The sequence below is a fragment of the Patagioenas fasciata genome, chromosome 3, assembly GCF_037038585.1.
Source record: "Patagioenas fasciata isolate bPatFas1 chromosome 3, bPatFas1.hap1, whole genome shotgun sequence".
In the NCBI taxonomy this organism is placed as follows: domain Eukaryota; kingdom Metazoa; phylum Chordata; class Aves; order Columbiformes; family Columbidae; genus Patagioenas; species Patagioenas fasciata.
Genome location: NC_092522.1, coordinates 121,620,624 through 121,640,052, shown reverse-complemented (window position 1 = coordinate 121,640,052; position 19,429 = coordinate 121,620,624). Strand labels below are relative to the sequence as shown.

The window sequence follows — 19,429 nt, the reverse complement described above, 5'->3', positions numbered from 1 at the left end:
GCTGGATGTCTTTGTTTTTAGTGTGCAGGATCCATGGAAAGACTCCGATGTTGCACTTGTTAAGAGATTTAGAGGCGCTCAGCTGTGCCTTGTTTCTTGCAGTACCCCAGGGGGGTGATTATCTTTGATTATCTCATGATAAGAGCCTCCTTGTCATAATTTACATCTTAATTTATGTAATTCTCCCTTTAATAATGATGTCTCTTTAATATCAATTAAAACTTTATGACATTAATTTAATGGGAACCCTGGATATTCTCTCTCCTAGCCCTTATAGTTTTTCAAAGAGGTGCTTAAAAACAAGATTGTTTTCTGGAAATATCAGCGCGTAATAAAATTTGAGCTTTGATCAATTAAAACATTAGTGGCAGGGCTAAATCCAGGGCCTATGAAACCCGAGGGAAAGACTTTCATTAGTTTCTTAGATATTCAGCAAACCTCTTCCATACTTTCATAAAAAAAAACTCATTGCCTTTTTGGAGCTAGTTGAGGAAAAACATTTATTCCTGAAACAGATAGCACATACAAGGGAGAAATTATGATCTCACACCCTTCTTCTTCTTGCTATTTATTTAAATAAAATGAATTAAAAAAAAAAAAAAATAAGAGCGGTATGGAAGAAATGGAAATCGTAAGTTAATAGTTTCTGACTAATTTGCTACCAGAATTCTGGGGATTTCTGTTTAGCAGTGATTAGGAAGAAGATGGACCAGAACCATAACCTCAGGTGTTTTGACCTCAGAGTAAAAGACATGATGAAGCTGTTCTGTCTTCAGGAGACAGAAGATAAGACCATCTCTTTGAAGTGATAAACTATTAAAGTCCATTTCATTTTACATTTTCTACTAGAGAGAGTGTTTTCACAAAGGGTGGATTTCTCAATTGATTCTTTACTATGGCTTTTGAGAGTTGTTCTACAAAAGTGGTTATTTATTGGTCTCAGAAACCACAGAATCACAGAATGTCAGGGATCGGAAGGACCTTGAAAGCTCATCCAGTCCAATCCCCCTGCCGGAGCAGGAACACCCAGATGAGGTTACACAGGAAGGTGTCCAGGCAGCTTTGAATGTCTGCAGAGAAGGAGACTCCACAACCTCCCTGGGCACCCTGGTCCAGGCTCTGCCACCCTCACTGAGAAGCAGTTTCTTCTCAAAATTAAGTGGAACCTCTTGTGTTTCAGTTTGAACCCATTGCCCCTTGTCCTATCATTGGTTGTCACCAAGAAGAACCTGGCTCTATCCTCCTGACACTCACCCTTTCCATATTGATCACCATGAATGAGTCCCCCCTCAGTCTCCTCTTCTCCAGCTCCAGAGCTCCAGCTCCCTCAGCCTTTCCTCACACGGGAGATGCTCCACTCCCTTCAGCATCTTGGTGGCTGCGCTGGACTCTCTGCAGCAGTTCCCTGTCCTTCTGGAACTCAGGGGTCAGGAACTGGACACAATATTCCAGATGTGGTCTCCCCAGGGCAGAGTAGAGGGGCAGGAGAACCTCTCTGACTTACTGACCACCCCCTTCTAACCCACCCCAGGTACCATTGGCCTTCCTGGCCACAAGGGCCCAGTGCTGGCTCATGCTCATCCTGCTGTCCCCAGAACCCCCAGGTCCCTTTCCCCTACACTGCTCTCTAATAGGTCATTCCCCAACTTATACTGGGACCTGGAGTTGTTTCTGCCCAGATGCAAGACTCTACATTTTCCCTTGTTATATTTAATTAATTTTTCCCAACCCAACTGTCCAGCCTGTCCAGGTCTCTGGATGGCAGCACAACCTCTGGCGTGTCAGCCACTCCTCCTAGCTTGGCACCATCAGCAAACTTGCTGATAGTGCACACAAATAGTATCACACATTCCTACCAGCCCTTTTACCCCCAGGCTACGCACTACACACTATACACTTGTTCCCAGCCTGTCTCCTGTCTCTTCCTGGCACCTTCTCAGCATCATGGCCTACAATCCAGTTTGTCCATTGTGTTTTCCATCACTTGTGGGTTTTTCTCTTCCTTTTCTCATCTAGTCAGTAGTCAGGTTTTTCTTACGACATAAATTAAGATAATGAACTTTGCAGAGCAGGGAGACAACACAACGTAAAGTGAAAAGGATCAAAACCACATCTGCTCACTGTGCCTTCCAGGTGGATTCTTTCTTCCCAGGGAATGTGTAATTTCCTTTCCCTTCCAATGTCCAACTTCAACAAGTACGCAACAACCCTGACAAAGCAAACAAGGCAACCGCTGCACTGAATGCAATACTATCACATACAACAGATGGGGAATTAAACAGATGTTACTTGTCTGAATTTGCAAAGCAATAGCTTAGATATGTCCTTCAAATAGCACATGCTGCCCCACAACCATGAGTGAGAGTGCAATCACACCCTATTGTCCCAGATTCTGCATCCTGGACTAGTTAGATTTGGAGATTCACATGACGGTGTGTTTCCCAGCATTCTTCATTTCTTCATTGCAGGGTGGGACCTGTATGTCAGCAGGACTAAAAACTCCCAAGAGGTATCAACTATTCATCTCCAACACAACTTTCAGGAATTTTGATGTCAACACTTGCACAGCAATCAGGACTTGTTCTGGCTGTTACCAAGGGCAAGGTGAGTCTGGCTGACTCCGATTTAGCAGGGTTTCCACAGCCCTTGACTTCCTTCTATTCCAGATTCAGATCTTCAGAAGTTCATAGACAAACATTGATTGATATTCACAGAAAGGGTTGTCAAGCAGTGGGACAAGCTGCCCAGGGAAGTGGTTGAGTCATTTAGATGAGGTTCTTAGGGACATGGTTTAGCGCCAGAGTTAAGTTAGTGGTTGGACTTGATCATCTTGAGGGTTTCTTCTGACCAAAATGATTCTATGATTCTATATTTCAGTTGAATCCTGTAATAAGCACTTTATAATAATGAAGAGTACTGGCCCCAGTTTTTCTTCTGTAGTCTTGTCACGATATTTGTATCAAGAGCTAAATTTTGCGGTATTTGCATACCTGCAAGTTACACATACTAAGTAGTTTTGAAAAGTGTCACTCTCTCTATTTCACTTCCCCAGCTGAGACTGAAAGATAATAACTATTCTTCATTTACAGGGAGGTGAGGCATGAGATGGCAATATGTAAATGCAAGATAAACACTATGTGTGGTGTGCAGCTCAGATGAATTGAGAAATGTAGTGATGCATTTTGCTGTCACTGCTGGCAAGCTGAATTTGACCCTTTAGCTGCTCTGCAATGGCTGAGGTTGCAGGTTCTCTCCAGAAAACCTCCCTTAGAAATAGCTTCATCCTTTAGTTGGAGTCACATACTGCACATATTTTTAAGAAAAAGGTAGCCTCGTTTTTGCGCTGATTAAATTTTTGCAGTGGAATGAGTTTTTATACACTGATTTGTTACTGCCTCTTCCTTTTGGGAGGTACAATTTGAAGAGCTATGATTTCTTTAATAGCTACGAAATATCCTCACAGAATTTTGCCAAGCTTCTACCTCAGTTCAGCCTAAATCTTAGGTGAATTAGCCTAAGATTATGTGTAAACTAAGCATCATTTTGAGCTTTGAAGAGGTGTCCAAAGGCTCTGTGACGCAAGTTCCAACTGCAATTACTTCTTAAATATATTTATATATAAATGTATACTCTCCTACAATAACATAACAAAGAAAAAGACTTTAGGAGGTGAGATCAAAGGACCGGAGGAATAGTAAAATATGACTCAGAGAGGCTACAAATGACAATATGATATTCAAATAGTAACCAACTGTGGTGCATGAATGCTCCTGTTAAGGCTGACTTGTTACGTCCCCTAGGGTAACGATTTTCTAAAACTCTTGACAATATTAGAGTGTTCAAAAACTTCCTGTGCTTTAGCCCATGTGAAAATTCCTCCGTCTTGTAGTTACCTGAGTTACTTTTCAGACAGGTGCTGCACATGTGCACACTAGTGTATTTACACACGCACATAAGCAGTCCTTATCTCTAAAGAATTTATCTTATACACAAGGCAGAAAGGATCTATAAGAATCACTGTTTTGGGAATGGCAACTTTTGGTGATGGAACTTGTGAAGGAGCATTTGGAGTCACTGAGGAGATGCTGGTGGGACCAGGAGCAGCATCTGGATTAAGGGAGTATCTAACCACAGGTGCTGTCACAACAGGGGCTGTACAGGTAAGACTTGGCCAGAATATGGCAATGGCAATTCCTACAAACATGTTTATTTATTTATCCATCTAATTATTGATTTATTCATGAATTTATTTATTTTCCTGGATCTCTGCTTTTTGTTGACTCAGCAAATATTTTTCCAAAGTGAAGGTGAAGCTAGTATCTTTTTTCCCTAGAGATGTCTTCAGGTCTACTGTTTGAAGAGGTCAGTCTCTGTTTCTGAAATGTTTCTTGTCCCCCGCAGGTGGGTTTACAGTGAGAGCTGAACGTCTGACCTTCATCAACTCACCTTTCCAAGTGTCCTTCCCCTTTCCTCACTCCGCCATCCTTGAGGATCTCGATGGTTCTATCACAGGGCAGAAGGGAAGTCGTCTCCTCCCTTCCACAGATATCCTTCCAGAATCTTGCACAGCCAGTTCCAACTTCAGCCAAGCTTCTGGTGGCAGCGTTTGTGGCAGCGATGTTGTTTTCCACCGTATGACTCTTTATTTGTAAGTAACTATTCCACTTCTGAAAAATCGGCATGAATGTTACTAACTGTGTTTTATATGAGACAGCTGCTGGGTTTGAACACCGTCCCAGGACTCCTGTCCCTCTGTTGTGTCCTAAACTAGGTCAAAAGCCTGGCATGCATTAGTCTGTATTGCTGTCTATGTGGTCTCTGGCACTGTTTTTGTTCTGGCTGCTTGTTCTTGCCCAGATAGTTTAAGAGAGCATAGGGACTCAGATGTTGTCCCAAAGAACATGTGCGATCACCACGCAGACACTGTCAATGTGTCCCATTACAGCTGCTGGGAACCTGTGTCCTTGATTTGATTGCCCATGGAGAGGTGTTTAGTGCCACTTAGAATGCCCTGTGATATTTCCCTTGGCTTGTCACTCTGTGACAGAAGGACAAGGATCTCCTGGAGACACTCTGCCAGATCTGGCCTCTCACACCAAAGTTTTTAATTGTTTGGAGCATTTTAAGCAGCACGAGATACCCCTGTTCCTTTGATCTTCCTCTTGGGCAGTTTAGCTGACCAGCCCCTTTTGGGTTTCGACTGTACTTACTATGGTGCTATAGTGACTGTAATGGTCACGCAAAGCATATTTAAATATCACTAAACATATAGGTGTCTCAGTCCTAAACTGAATGCTGATTTTCACAGCATGGTTTTGACCCAAGACAGCTATCCCTCACCCAAGCAATTCATGGGTAGACTTTAGAGGTCAGTGCAACCCAAGGAACCATTTCCAGCAGGGCAGGTTAGATGTCCTCATGCTGTCTCAGAGGCTGAAGGAGTTTGACCATATGGATATGGCCAGGCCATGTCAGAAAAACTCAAGACTTACATACGCTATGAGCGGATGAGATGTTACCATGTCTTACCGTGTAGGCTACACACCCTCCTTGCTGGTATCTCTTCACACTTCCAGTAAATCATGTCTAAGTTTGTAAGAGATCTCCACTTCTTTTTTTTTTTTTTTTTTTTTTGAGGGATAGAAAACAGCTTTTTACAGTTCAGCCTCCTACTGTCGCTGCCTCATATCCCACACTTGCAATAACCCAGTCCTGAGATGCAGCCAGGACTTAATCATCAGCTCTGATGATCATACAGATCCCAAGTGCTGTCCCAGCCCACTCCTGTGGCTGTATGTTAGGCTGGACTTGTTCCTCAGCAAAGTACTGCCATCACTTCTGTTGCCCAGGAAGGACACTTGCAAGTTCCTTGTATAAAAATAAAGGGGAGTGGAAAGGGTTTTGCAAAACTAAACACCACTCCTACTTTTCTTCCCATGATCATTTTCACTTCCCAGTTCCTTGTTCAACATTTTACTTTCTTTCTGAAGTACAAACCTGAACCATTATGAATTAAGAGTTTGGAATCATTCTGATCTAACAAAAAGAGTGCTAGGTAGAAGACAAAATACAACTGTGCTAGATGTCTTACTGGACCAGATAACCGTGAGGTCTTAGGCAAATCACTTGCCTTTTTAGCCTGTGTTTACTTTGACTATATGGACTAACAGCTCTTTGGATTGATGGTCTGTGGGTGGATAGAGCTTGTCACAACGTTGCCTGTAGTGGGATATGAGTCCTTTTGGATGCTGCCACAATGTAAATGTCAATAATGGACGACAGCTAACATATTCAATACACCTTATTCCTCTTTACATCAAAAGGTGATTAAAGAGCAAATACAAATGGGAGTTCATCTGCACAATTGTTGTTGAACTCTGGAAATGTTTGAGCCCTCACCTAAATCTTGACTTCCTAGTAAATTGTTTAAGAGTTTTAGATTAGTCATATCGAAGGCTGGGCACTTCTCAATCAACCTTTTATTTCGAGCAAGTTTTCTTTTTCCTTCTTTATTAGTCATTTACATGAGCTGGGAGTTGACTTAGATCAAAGATAGTTGGAGTAGCAGAGGCCACGTGTTATCTTGTCCTCTCAAGGACTATGTACTTAACAGAGAAACTCAAGAGACCATGAGCAACCTCTCTGTGCTGCTTCCAGATCCTCTCTCTTGAGTAGCTCCCACCAGCCAAATCACCATCTCATTAAATTGAAAGACTGTCAGCTGGTCACCAAGTAAAAGTGGTGAGTCAGGGAGACTCTGGTCACAGAGACAGAACTCTAAAATGATGGAACTTGCAGAGGAACAGGGTGGGGAATGAAAGGAGCTGGAGGGGATTAAGGATGAAAGCCAATTAATAAAATATTTGCAGCACAACCAAAGAATGAGGATGTGAGGGGAGAAAAAGTATGGGTGAATTTTGTCCAGATGTATTTGAAGAGTGTTTGCAATAAAAGTGAATAGATTAGGATTAACACAACAAAAGATGAGTAGGTGCAATTGGCAGAGGTTGAGCAGAGATAGCAAAGATAGATGGGTGACAGGAAGAATTTCCAAGCAGTGCAATATCTTGGATTCATCTAATCTCAGTAAAAAAGATGGAAGTACCGTTGCTTGGCTTTCTTTAGTTTCTGAAGAGCAAAGATTTTAAATTGCTCTGGAAGAAATCCAGAAATCCTTCTTTTGTGCTCTACCAAGCTACCTGTCAGGTCTGTAACTTGCTAGCTCCTAGTTGTACTTACCACTCATGGTAAGTCCTCGTAGTCAGTAAAACAGGGGTGCTATTAAAACAAGCGGTGAAAAACAGATTTCAAGCCTCTGAGCCCAAGTTTTATGCACTGAACTCACGTTTGCTGATCATCAGGCCAAAATGACAGGAGAAGAGCATCTTCATTTTGATGTACGAGGTGAACTTTTCAGGCAACAGCATAAAACAGTCTCATCTCCTGGGCTCAATATCTCCATCGTGGTCCAGAGTGGTGCATTCTTTGTGTTCTTCAATAGAAAGCATGGAGGGGCTTGAGATGATGGGTTTTTGTTTCCCCTGAGTTTCTGCTCCAAAAATCTTAAAGGCTGAGGTGAGCAATGGATTTTGGGATGGGAGTTCTGGTATGACAACCTTTATCCCAGCAACCTCAGGCTCATTCCATCATCCTGAAGGCAACTGACAAGGCTTGGCCATGTTGGCCATGGTTGTGTTGTTGGCATTCGTAGCCTCCAAAATATCAGGGAAGTAGCATCAACGCCATGTTTTAGGAAAGATCCCTAGGATAGGGTTGGTTGGCACAAGCTAAAATCATGTCTGGGACCATTTCAATTATTTAACAGTTACAATGTGGGCAATTAAATGCAAGTGCATGCAAATTAACTCTTTATTTTTGTGTTGTTTAATCTACCAGAGTATATGTATTAGTACTTTCCCTAAAAAAATTGTAAGTTTGGGGAAAAAAAAAAAAAAAGGTGTGAGAAACCTTAGAAACCCAGTTTTTTAGAGAAAACAAGTATCTTGAGCATTTCTTGACTCTCTGTTCCGAACTGCTTCACCCAACAACTTCCAGGGCAGTGCGGATCCATTTCCAAGCTTGCACTGCTGTAACAAAATCTTCTTCACAAAGTCCACTTGAAAGTTAAAATAATGCGGCACTTAAGCACCCTTTAAAGAGCGTTTTTATGTCTTTTAAAAATCTAATTGAAGCTTATAAAAGTCTTTATAAATTTATATGTGAGAAAGTTATTGAGTAGTCTGAAGAACAGCTTATGCCACGACACAGTACAGCATGGCCGCAGGCTAGATACGGCTGCTCCAAATGCCACTGCTACCCATATTATCATGAAAATATGACTCTCTATTAATATTAAAACAAATTTTCATTAAAAAATTGTCATAACATGATTAAGTGACTTTAAAAGTTTCTTCACATTATGCAGAATTTTTACAAGAGGAGAGCATTAGAATAATCGGTAGCCGGGCAGCACCTTGTGGCAAAGGGGACTCCAAACACTTTGAGGTTGAGCACACCAGAAGGAAGTTTTTTTCTCGTTTTCTTTTCTTTTCTTGTTGTTCCCTTTCATTTGCTTCCCCCTTCTCACTGCAGAAACCTGGGACTTGCTCAACACCAGTCTTATAGTTCAAGTCTTTTATTGTTGCCCTCCTCTTAGCCTGCTGCAGAGGAAAAGATTAACTTTCTTCTTTATAGCCTTAATTCCTAAATCTGGTCTAATATCCTCTCCTGTCGTGCATGCATTCAGTTGCTGCAAACCCAGCCGCTGCTGATGGGTTAGTGTGAAAAGAATAGCGTACCCCCTACCTCCATGTCTTGGAGTCTTGAAGAGAGTTCAAATGGTTACTCCAGTTCTGCTTTCCCTTTGGTATTTACTTACTTCAGATGAACACTCACCTGCTGCGAAGCACCCTTGCAATCACACTTCTTCTCTCAATGTGTACATGCTCAGTTGCTCTCTGGTCGTGTATTTCCCCTGTGTAACTTGACTGTGTCCACAGACGGGGCAGCTCACACCTTCACTTGACCTCAGAATTCAGACCTTTCAGGGCTTCTGTGGCATAAGGTGGAAGGCAAATATTGAATCATTGGTTGTTGACTGTTCAATTAGCCAATGCATCAGCTGAACTTCAGTGATCCAACGCTTAACTGCACTATATTTCTGACATCTGAGACATCCCACCAAAGCAACAAAGAGAAATTTGCTTCCCAGTGTAGGACACCTTTCCATTTAGCATTCAGCCTGGGTTCAGAGAATCACAGAATGTCAGGGGTTGGTAGGGACCTCTAAAGCTCATCCAGTGCAATCCCCCCGCCAGAGCAGGAACACCCAGATGAGGTTACACAGGAAGGTGTCCAGGCGGGTTTGAATGTCTGCAGAGAAGGAGACTCCACAACCTCCCTGGGCAGCCTGGGCCAGGCTCTGTCACCCTCACTGGGAAGAAGTTTCTTCCGAAATTTAAGTGGAACCTCTTGTGTTCCAGTTTGAACCCATTATCCCTTGTCCTATCATTGGTTGTCACCAAGAAGAGCCTGGCTCCATTCTCCTGACACTCACCCTTTCCATATTGATAACTATGAATGAGTCACCCCTCAGTCTCCTCAAAGCTCAAGAGCCCCAGCTCCCTCAGCCTTTCCTCACACGGGAGATGCTCCACTCCCTTCAGCATCTTGATGGCTGCGCTGGACTCTCTCCAGCAGTTCCCTGTCCTTCTTGAACTGAGGGGCCACAACTGGACACAAGATTCCAGGTGTGGTCTCACCAGGGCAGAGTAGAGGGGCAGGAGAACCCCTCTGACCTACTGACCACCCCCTTCTAATCCACCCCAGGTACCATTGGCCTTTCTGACCACAAGGGCCCAGCGCTGGCTCATGGTCACCCTGCTGTCCCCAGGACCCGCAGGTCCCTTTCTCCTATGCTGCTCTCTAATAGGTCATTTCCCAACTTATACTGACAGGAAAGCCACATTCTGCACAGGCTGATGAGTATGCAAGAGAAGATGTTTCTCCAGGTCTGTTCCATCAGCTTGACCATTGCTTGGGGTGTTTCTGGTTACAGGGAGGTATATTTAGCATTGAGGCAGAATTTGTTAGTCCTGCACTTCAATTGCTTACAAGGAGAAGCCTGACAATCTGGTTGGATCCTTGTTGAGGGCTGGATGGATCCAAGCCAGATATGCCAGCTGGCATAACGAATATATTATTAGCCTTAAAATTGTATTAATTTGTAGAGGACTGCAAGTGAGCAATGGATGTGCAGCAAAACTATGCCCAGAGTACCTGAAGTCAGATTTTCAGATCTGCTTTGGATGCTTTAGATCTCTGCCTGACATGGGATGAGTGGAGTGACAAAGTGGTCTTCTGTAGATATTTCCTATGCTTGCACTGTTTGAACTGCTTGCTTACCAGCCACTGTCCAGCTCAGAATTTACATCTGATTTTAGTTTTCCTTAAAATATCAACCTGTAAACTGTAGGAGCTGGGGAACTGATGTAAGAACAGAGAGAGGTTTGAAAGCCAGGGGTACCAAACTTAAAGTTACTTTGAATGAAACCATCTCAGCTTGTCGGTCACAACCCAATCTGGGAGGTCATCTCAGTTCTTTTTCCACTTCACATTCAGGACACCTATCGCATAGTGTCTGCTCAGGATCAGGGACAAAGATCTAATTATTTTTGAGAAGACCCATACGTGCAAAAATGTGCTGATGGAAAGGATTCATAATATAAGGCAGACTTGAATCATGTCTCTCAAGGAAGATACACACATTTACTTAAAACAGCTGAAAATTCTTAACTCTTGGCAACTAAGATAAAAATAACTGGTTTTGAGCCCGGCATTAAACCTGTAAAGTGTTTGGTAGGGCCATAATTTGGAATCAGCCTCTATTTGGCCAACAATAAATCAGGCTGTTGCTATAAACATTTGGTGTCCCGTTTGAAGTTCAATGCTATATTGTTTCCTGTTTTGGAGAGGGATAATCATAATGGATTATACACAAATGTATCAAAAAGAAAACATTTAGAGCTAAACACAGTGTCTGTCTTCATACACAGAGGTACGGACTCAGGATAAGTAAGTTAATGGTAATCATAAACAGGAGAGTTAATATTTGTTCTACTTGATGTTATCGATTGGTTTAACAAATCCTTTGTGGCTCGTCTATGTTGAGCAGTTCTACACAATACACTTCAGCTAAATTACATCACAGTTTATACAATCACAATTGATAAATTGTGGCTCAGACTGTAAAGTCCTATCCAGTAATCCTGCTATATTTCTAAAACAAATTGCTCCTTAATTGAAACCTGCTTCAATATAAAAATACAGGCTTTTCAGTGAGTCATCCTTTTTTCTTTTTTTTTCCCCCCTTTACACTTTGTAAAGGCTTCCAGCAGTTTAAAGCGAGGGTTAATTTTGCATTAAGACCGTTGCCTCCTAGTTTCTTTCAAATAAAGCCAGGGGAAGTAGAGGGGAAGGCTCTTTCCCCTGATAATGAAGCTCTCTGTGTTAATGATGCATTCAGGCTCCCTCGGATTCTCTGAATTAGAAATACTCATGTGTGCGTGCTAGTCTGCTTCATTAACATTAAGGAGAGGTAGATTGGTGGCTATTTAGGGCACAGTGAAATCGCTGGCTATTTAGGGCAAATGGAAATGGTGCTAATTGTGGCTGGTAATTCCCTTAGTAAGGTACTTCCATTTTGGTGTCGGTTTGGCATAGAGGTGAAAAAAATCCAAGCACACTGACATTCTTTCAAGGGGAATGTAGTGTCAGGCTTATTGTTGGTTTGTACCAGTTAATTTCTCTACAGACCTTGTCACGGAGGGACCCCAAAGTTAGTTTTAGGCAGACAACAAGGTCCGAAACAGGCTTTTATTCTGTCCAGGAAAGTCCGGGAAAATGGGAAATGGGATTTATACAATTAATTAGTACTCCGGTAATATAAAATACAGATTTGGATATCAACTTGAGAAAATTATTTGGGGTACAGCAAAATAAGAATAATGGAGATCCACAGTGTGTATACACGCACTCGCAATAAACAACGCCAGAGCCATTCTTGACCTCAGGAAAAATACACCCATGTGTTTAGTGAGGAATTATATTAAGGATACATGCTTGCCGGAGCCTGGGAAGGAATTATTAAAGAAAATACACATGCTTATATTTAAGCACAGAAAACACTGCTGGCCCAGCGAGGAAAATACAAAGATATATCTAGTAAGTTATCACTCACCCAAACCAGATGGCAAGGCTGTCCCGATCACAGAATCAGGGAATCCCAGAATGTCAGGGGTTGAAAGGGCCCTGGAAAGCTCATCCAGTGTAATCCCCCCACTGGAGCAGGAACACCCAGCTGAGGTTACACAGGAAGGTGTCCAGGCGGGTTTGAATGTCTGCAGAGAAGGAGACTCCACAACCTCCCTGGGCAGCCTGGTCCAGGCTCTGCCACCCTCACTGGGAAGAAGTTTCTTCTCAAACTTAAGTGGAATCTCCTGTGTTCCAGTTTGAACCCATTATCCCTTGTCCTACCATTGGCTGTCAGCGAGAAAAGCCTGGCTCCATCCTTGTGACACTCACCCTTTATATATCTGTAAACATTAATGAGGTCACCCCTCAGTCTCCTCCAAGCTCCAGAGCCCCAGCTCCCTCAACCTTTCCTCACACGGGAGATGCTCCACTCCCTTCAGCATCTTTGTTGCCCTGCACTGGACTCTCTCCAGCAGTTCCCTGTCCTTCTGGAACTCAGGGGTCCGGAACTGGACACAATATTCCAGGTGTGGTCTCCCCAGGGCAGAGTAGAGGGGCAGGAGAACCTCTCTGACCTACTGACCTCCCCGCTTCTAATCCACCCCAGGTACCATTCACTTTGCTGGCCACAAGGGCCCAGTGCTGGCTCATGGTCATCCTGCTGTCCCCAGGACCCTCAGGTCCCTTTCCCCTACACTGCTCTCTAATAGGTCATTCCCCAACTTATACTGGAACCTGAGGTTGTTCCTGCCTAGATGCAAGACTCTACACTTTCCAAATTTTTACATTTCATTAAATTTTTCCCCACCCAACTCTCCAGTCTGTCCAGGTCTCTGGATAGCAGCACAGTCTCTGGCGTGTCAGCCACTCGTCCCAACTTGGTATCATCAGCAAACTTGCTGACAGTCACTCTATTCCCTCATCCAAATCACTGACGAATATATTGAATAATACCGACCCCAGCACTGACCCCTGAGGCACTCCACCCAGGAGGTTTCCTTAGGCAGTGATCCTCCCTAAGGGGAGGCTTCTGGCATACAGACCCACTGCTCCGAGACGACCACAAATGGTTCATGTTGCCCAAATTTTTGTTTTGGTGAGCTGACCCTCCACCAGGATTGGGGTCTGTGGTTGTGGGTCGCAACACCTCGAGCAAGGTATGTAAAAGACAAGGGAACAACATTCCAGGTCAAGGAAACCCCAGAGATTTAAGGCCATGATGATATCTCATGCTTCCTTTCCTTCCTGGGTCATGAACAAACTTCCAAGTGAAGGTCAGCGAATCCAGACTACCATGATGCGAAAACATGTGAAGACTTATTCCTCATAAAGGCTTTCTGACACTAAAAAATGTAATTTTCAAACTAAAAATTCTCCATTGAAGATGTATTTCACTTCACTGTAGCCATGTGAAAGTTAGCTGTCTAGTTTAATATCTTTATCTGGGGTGTTTTTATAACCTCTCATCAAGACTGGTGTCCAACAGAGTTGGGTTCACATTTACATCACTATTTAGTGAATTTGTGTTCACATTTGCTAGCTAGTGGATCTACACAGCTAGTGTGGGATTGCCACCAACTTGCTGACAGATCAATCATGTGTCTTGTAGCTCTTGTGTCCCTCCCTATACCCCTATATCCCTCCCTATACCACAGCAGAATTTCTTCTATGTCTTTAAAACTTCTTGAAAGTACTGGGAAGAAATGCCTGAGACAGGCGACTCAAGCTGTCTCATCAGACTTCTCCAGTGACAAAGAATGAAATGAATAGAGCAAAACCATGCAGATTTATGTTTTACAGAGGGTGAGGCTGAGTCTCCATCACTTGCTGTGGTGTTGTGCATCTTTGTAAATCAATAAAGTGATTTCTGATGCATGGGAGAGTTTAATGTTTCATCTCATTTTGTGTGCTGTGCTTCTGCTGCTAGAAATGTTTTCGTGAATACCTGTGCAGGTGCTGATAATTCTGGCCATAATGCGCTTGTTGTCATTTACTTGCTTAATTAGCAGCCTAATATCCTGGTCCAGTTAATGCCTATAAGAAGAGGTTTATTAGTAGTACAAAAGCTGTTTAAGCCTTATAAACTCCTTCCAGTCAGCTTCATTGGTCTGCCAATATCTTCTGGTTGAGCGATTCCTTGCTGATTCACGCTTCTCTTTGCCATTGCTGTTTCTCAGCTGAATGTTTCTAGGAAACCAGAAAGTCCTTTGACAAAGTGATAACCACCAGAAAAGCAAACAAACACAACTAAAACTAATAAACAGAAAAAAAAGAACTGATTTTAAAAGACACAGAAAAAAATCTGCAGGCAATCCTCCAAGATGACTGCTATTGTAATTATGAGATATCTCCAAAGCAGCAAGACGAAAAACAACCAAAAATTGCAAGTACAGCCAGGCAAATTGCAGGATGACATGAGTTTTAGTGTATGACCCAACCTTCCAAACTGGATATGGCTTACTTACACAAGAGTAATCAGAAAACTCTATCAAATTTTGTGAAGATCAAGATCCTAAAAGTTGAACCTGAGGCTCATGAATGATATGCTGAGATTTCTAGTTGTAGAGCAATACTCCAATTTAGAAAAACTATTTTAGCTGTGCTTAAAAGAGATCTTTTTTGTTTGTTATTTTTGTTTGTTTGTTTTTTGTTTTGGTATGGGTTTTTTATAAGATTAATGTCAGCTCAAATTTCAAAACTGACTACATGGACTCAAGGTGAATTTGCCAACTTACCTTGATATTACAGCAGCACTTGACTCGTGTATAAATCTGCTGCATTCATCTTCATGGCAGAACCATGGCCTCAGGGTAACCGGCAAGCCAGCAAAGTTTCTCCTAAGCTGATAACTAGATCCACAGTCCTGGGATGTGTATTCCGAGCAATTTCCCATGTATAATGTGAAGGATGCAAGAAGCAGGAAAAAACTTACGAGTTTCAGTTGTGCAGTTGCAACCCAAATTTCCTTATAAGAATGTCTAGTGCTGGCAGGGCCCTGATGAACCTTTTGACTGCTCAGATGTGAGTGAGTAACCAGAAAACTCTTATCAAATTTCGTGAAGATGAAGATCCTAAAAGTTGAACCTGAGGCTCTTGGGTGTGGCAGATGGGGAAATAGCCAGACAGAATAGGAGTTGGCACCCTGGCTGTTGCCATTGCTCTGCTTTGGCACAAGGTTTTCTCCTCTGTGCCTTTATTCCTCTACCCTTTGTCTCTCTTTCTCTTTTCACAGCATTTCAGAGATTGTTTCTCACCATATTTGTAAAGACCTACACAAACATAGTCACGTTCTGAGAGAGAAGCAGCATATACTACTGTAATTCAAACAAAAACAGAACTGTAAAGGTTGCAAAATGACAGAGTTCAGTGAAAAAAATGTGATTTTTTTTTTTTCCTACAGAAAAGAGGCTCCAGACATTCCCTATAATTTAACTGTGACTGACAGTAGGAATAAGACAACCACAGTCAATTATGTCCCCGATACTTTATCAAATCTGTATGGCTGGATGGTTATCCTCTTGGATAAAGAGACTTATGCATTGACATTTGACAACTCTTTGGTCAGCAAACAGCTCAAGGTAACACAGGCATTTTTTATAGTTTCAGAATACTTGGAAGAGATAATCATGTTCTCATCTAATCGCATGAGCAGAGAGAGGAACAAAGTAAATGCGCTGAGAAAATCTCGGTAGATTTATAGGTAGGGCTTTGATATGATGACCTGGTTTCTGAAGCTCTCAGTAGTAACTTGGAGCAGGAAGATAACTTTGGATGTCTTAGATGAAAACTCACTGTGGTTCTTAAGGATCAACAAAATTTATACTACTGTAAGACATACCAAGGCATGGTTGTCAGAAGGCATTGTTCCTCTGTACCTTTTAAGGGCGATGAGGGGAGTTGATTTTGTCCGCATTCACCTTCTGCTTAATTTTACATCTCTCTTCCATGTTTCCAATACATAGTTTACAAAAGAATATATTGCATGTGAGAAGCACCATCCCCTTTATCCCTTCACACTGCACTCCATGGAGCTCTAATCACAGAGACAGAAATGTTCACTTTAGTTTCCTCTTCTCTAGTATTCAGTGACATTTAGCAACTTCATGGCTGGGAATTACTTGCTGGTGGAACACAAGGACCTTCCTGATCATCCTGAGGTTACGGTGTCCTGTGGGACAAGGTCCGGACAATCACTTCAATCGCTGCCTTCATATGCTCATCATAAGAGCTGCGACTGGTATCTTGACAGCAGATTGAGGAAATTAACCTATTTGGGTAAGTGCAATATGAGGGATATAATGTACCTTTTAGTTCAAGTATGGTGATAGAGCTGATGCCTTTTTAATTTCAACCCCCAAACCACACAAAGTCTTAGAAACACAAGGCCATCTTTCCTTGAGTGAGAAGTCCTTCAAAATCATCAGTCAAATAGGTCACACCAGGTTCATTTCTATGCAATCTGTCTGATGCCTATTGTGCTGACAGGAGGAATGTATTATGAATAGTAGAGTAACGTGACATCAGTTGAATTTGAATTGGTGTTTTGGAGAGGAAAACACGTTAAATTCCACTAATGATCTCTGTTGTGAGATGGTCCCATATCACATTAATAAATTATCCTCAGTCTGTCTAGGCTGAGCCCACTAAGGCAATAGGATTATTGAGCAAGGATTTTTCCTGTAAACTTTCAAAGGTGTCGTAGACCTTTAAAGTTGGGTATGTTGGCTTTGTACACTAGATCTAGAAGTGTGGTAGTCACTTTTTTAAGAAATTCAGATATTTACTGATATTTATTTGGGTTGTCAATACCTTATTCTTTTAAATTTGGGACACTTACTGTGATTCATGTTCTCAAGCAAATGATTTTATAAGGGTCTAAGTTCTATATGTAAAAGGCAAGGTAACGATTGTTGCCATAATAAATAGTAGTAGAACCTGGAATCACAAAAACATTTCAGTGCCTTTGGGAAGAATAGTTTATCCTGTATGATTGTCATACAGGGAAGCCAAAGTAGAAAGATAACAATTTTCACAGTAACGGAAAATTTTGTTACTGATTTAATATTAGCTTTAATAAATTTCTCGTGATTTGTACCTACGCGATATTATTCAGATGGCTTTCTTATATAGGATCTCTTTAGAAATGAGCAACTAGAACAATAAGTGGGACAGCAGAGAGGAAAACATAGCTGGAATGTGGGCAGGCAACCCCTGAGCTTCATCTGACAGCAATGAAAACCACCCAGTGTGCATTTGATGAGAAATGGGGAATCCCATATCTTAACCTCAGTCTGAGGGCCACACTTGCTGCATCCGTCTCTGGTTCTGTGGCCAGTTACCTACTGAAAGAACCAATACAGGGATTTTACTATTATTCAGTTTACTTACAGTGTAAATTTTGTTCTTTCAAATATGCAAGTCAACCATTTACGGTTTGGACATCTTGAATTGATCATTCATAACTAGGCCAACATTGGATAGCTCAGAGATGGCAATTCTTGGCCTCTTACTACTATTGAAAACAGAGAAGATAATGATCTTAGGAAGACTGGGACAAAGTGATTTGGCTGTTACATGTAACTCTTCCATCACAGATACTTTTTAGTCCTTCTCTTACCTTCCTTTCATCTTGATTTTTATTATACGAAGAGCTAGTTGTTGTTTCTCGTTTTAATACAGAGAGAAACAATCATCCAAAGAACATGAGGAGAAATTTATGAAAGCACCTAACATGTATAATTCACAGCAGGAACATTATCAGTAAGGACTTTTATAGCAGTGAGATCTATAATTCAGTGCTGGGCACCTTTTAGCTAATGCTGTTGGTAGGGTAAAAGTCTGAAAAAAAGCAAGCAGATTCCTAGCCCTGGTGTGCCATTTAATTTCTCTCCCGATCTCCGCTGTGCAGGCTGAGGATAATTAACCATGAGAGCAGACTCGTGGCATGTGGTGGACTTTCCATCACTCAGGGTCCTTAGATGATGCTTGGCCATCTTTTCAGAGAAATATACCCCAGCTCTGCAAGAAACCATTAGAAACCTCATGAGGCGAGATTCATGCTCCATAGGAGGTCGGAGGCGGCTGCCACAATAGTCCCTTCTGGCCTTAAAAACCCACCAGTGCACCCACTGACCCAGAGAGGACAAGACTTGAAGGTCTGGCCTTCAAAACACATTCCTGCCTAACTCTGCAAACTGTTTTAATTATTATTATTGTTATTTTTAATTTACATTTAACTCTATGAAATAATTAGCCAACTAATTAATCCTGTTTACAAGCTTTGTCGGATTCTTCAGCTGTCAGTCATGCCGGCGTTGAGTCTCAGCTCCCTCCTTCATCCGACACGGTCTCCATGGCTACAGGCTGCATCTGCTGACACCCCACTCTCTATTTACTGCTTAATTAAGAATTTCACGCTCAGCCCTTATCTGCTGCTAAGAACAAGAACACACTGTTAAGAAACTCCAAATTTAGGCTGCCGCACAAGGAAAGCCTTTCTTGTCGTCCTGACTGCGCGGAGCCTCTTTAACTACCCTCTTGGCAACTGCGCTGCTGCCCTTCAATCAAAAATCATTAAATGGGGCAGAGATAATGAGCATGTAGCATATCAAAAGGAGGATGTTTGCTCGGGCTAAGGAGGAAAAGCTGTAAGGGCCTACAAGCAGCCGCCACTTCAAAGGGAGAAGGGGCTGATAAAGAGTCATTTGTTCCTGTTTGACTTATGTAAAAGGTCTGGAATGTCAGAGCCCCGTCTCGCAGACGCGGGTCCCCCCGTGTCGGTGCTCGTGTGTCAGCGGCCAGGCAGCTGGGCCACAAACAGCATCAGCCCAAGCGTATAATCACTCGACTCCACGGCCACAATGGGCACTTGTAGGGGGTGGCGGAGGGAGGGCCAGGGGGACAATGGGAAGACAATTATTGCAGCTGCTCGGGAGGGCCATAATTCTTCCTGCAGAAAGTAGCCGGCTCTTGCAAGGGCGGAGGGGAGAGCTCCACCGTATTAGTCATCCCTCCGACTTTTTGGAAGCACTTCGGTGGGGTTTCGACAGCTGCTGGTGTAACTGCCTCCTTCCAATAATTGCGCATTCTGGCAAGGGTCAACTTACTTTTGACCCTCCGCTTTTGTACCCTTTTAGGGCAAACCGTGGGGAAGTGGCAGGGGTGTGTTACATCCAAA

The 19,429-nt window shown here is 42.5% G+C and overlaps 1 protein-coding gene across 1 annotated transcript in view; it reads left to right on the top strand.

Annotated features, from left to right (window-relative positions):
• Window positions 1–19,429, top strand: part of PKHD1 (PKHD1 ciliary IPT domain containing fibrocystin/polyductin) — a 271,783-nt gene that overhangs the window by 136,425 nt on the left and 115,929 nt on the right. The window contains exons 46-49 of the mRNA XM_065834370.2: window positions 2,469–2,604; window positions 4,402–4,648; window positions 15,653–15,830; window positions 16,332–16,527. Of these exons, the coding sequence (XP_065690442.2) occupies window positions 2,469–2,604; window positions 4,402–4,648; window positions 15,653–15,830; window positions 16,332–16,527 (757 nt within the window). The remainder of the gene's footprint in view (window positions 1–2,468; window positions 2,605–4,401; window positions 4,649–15,652; window positions 15,831–16,331; window positions 16,528–19,429) is intronic.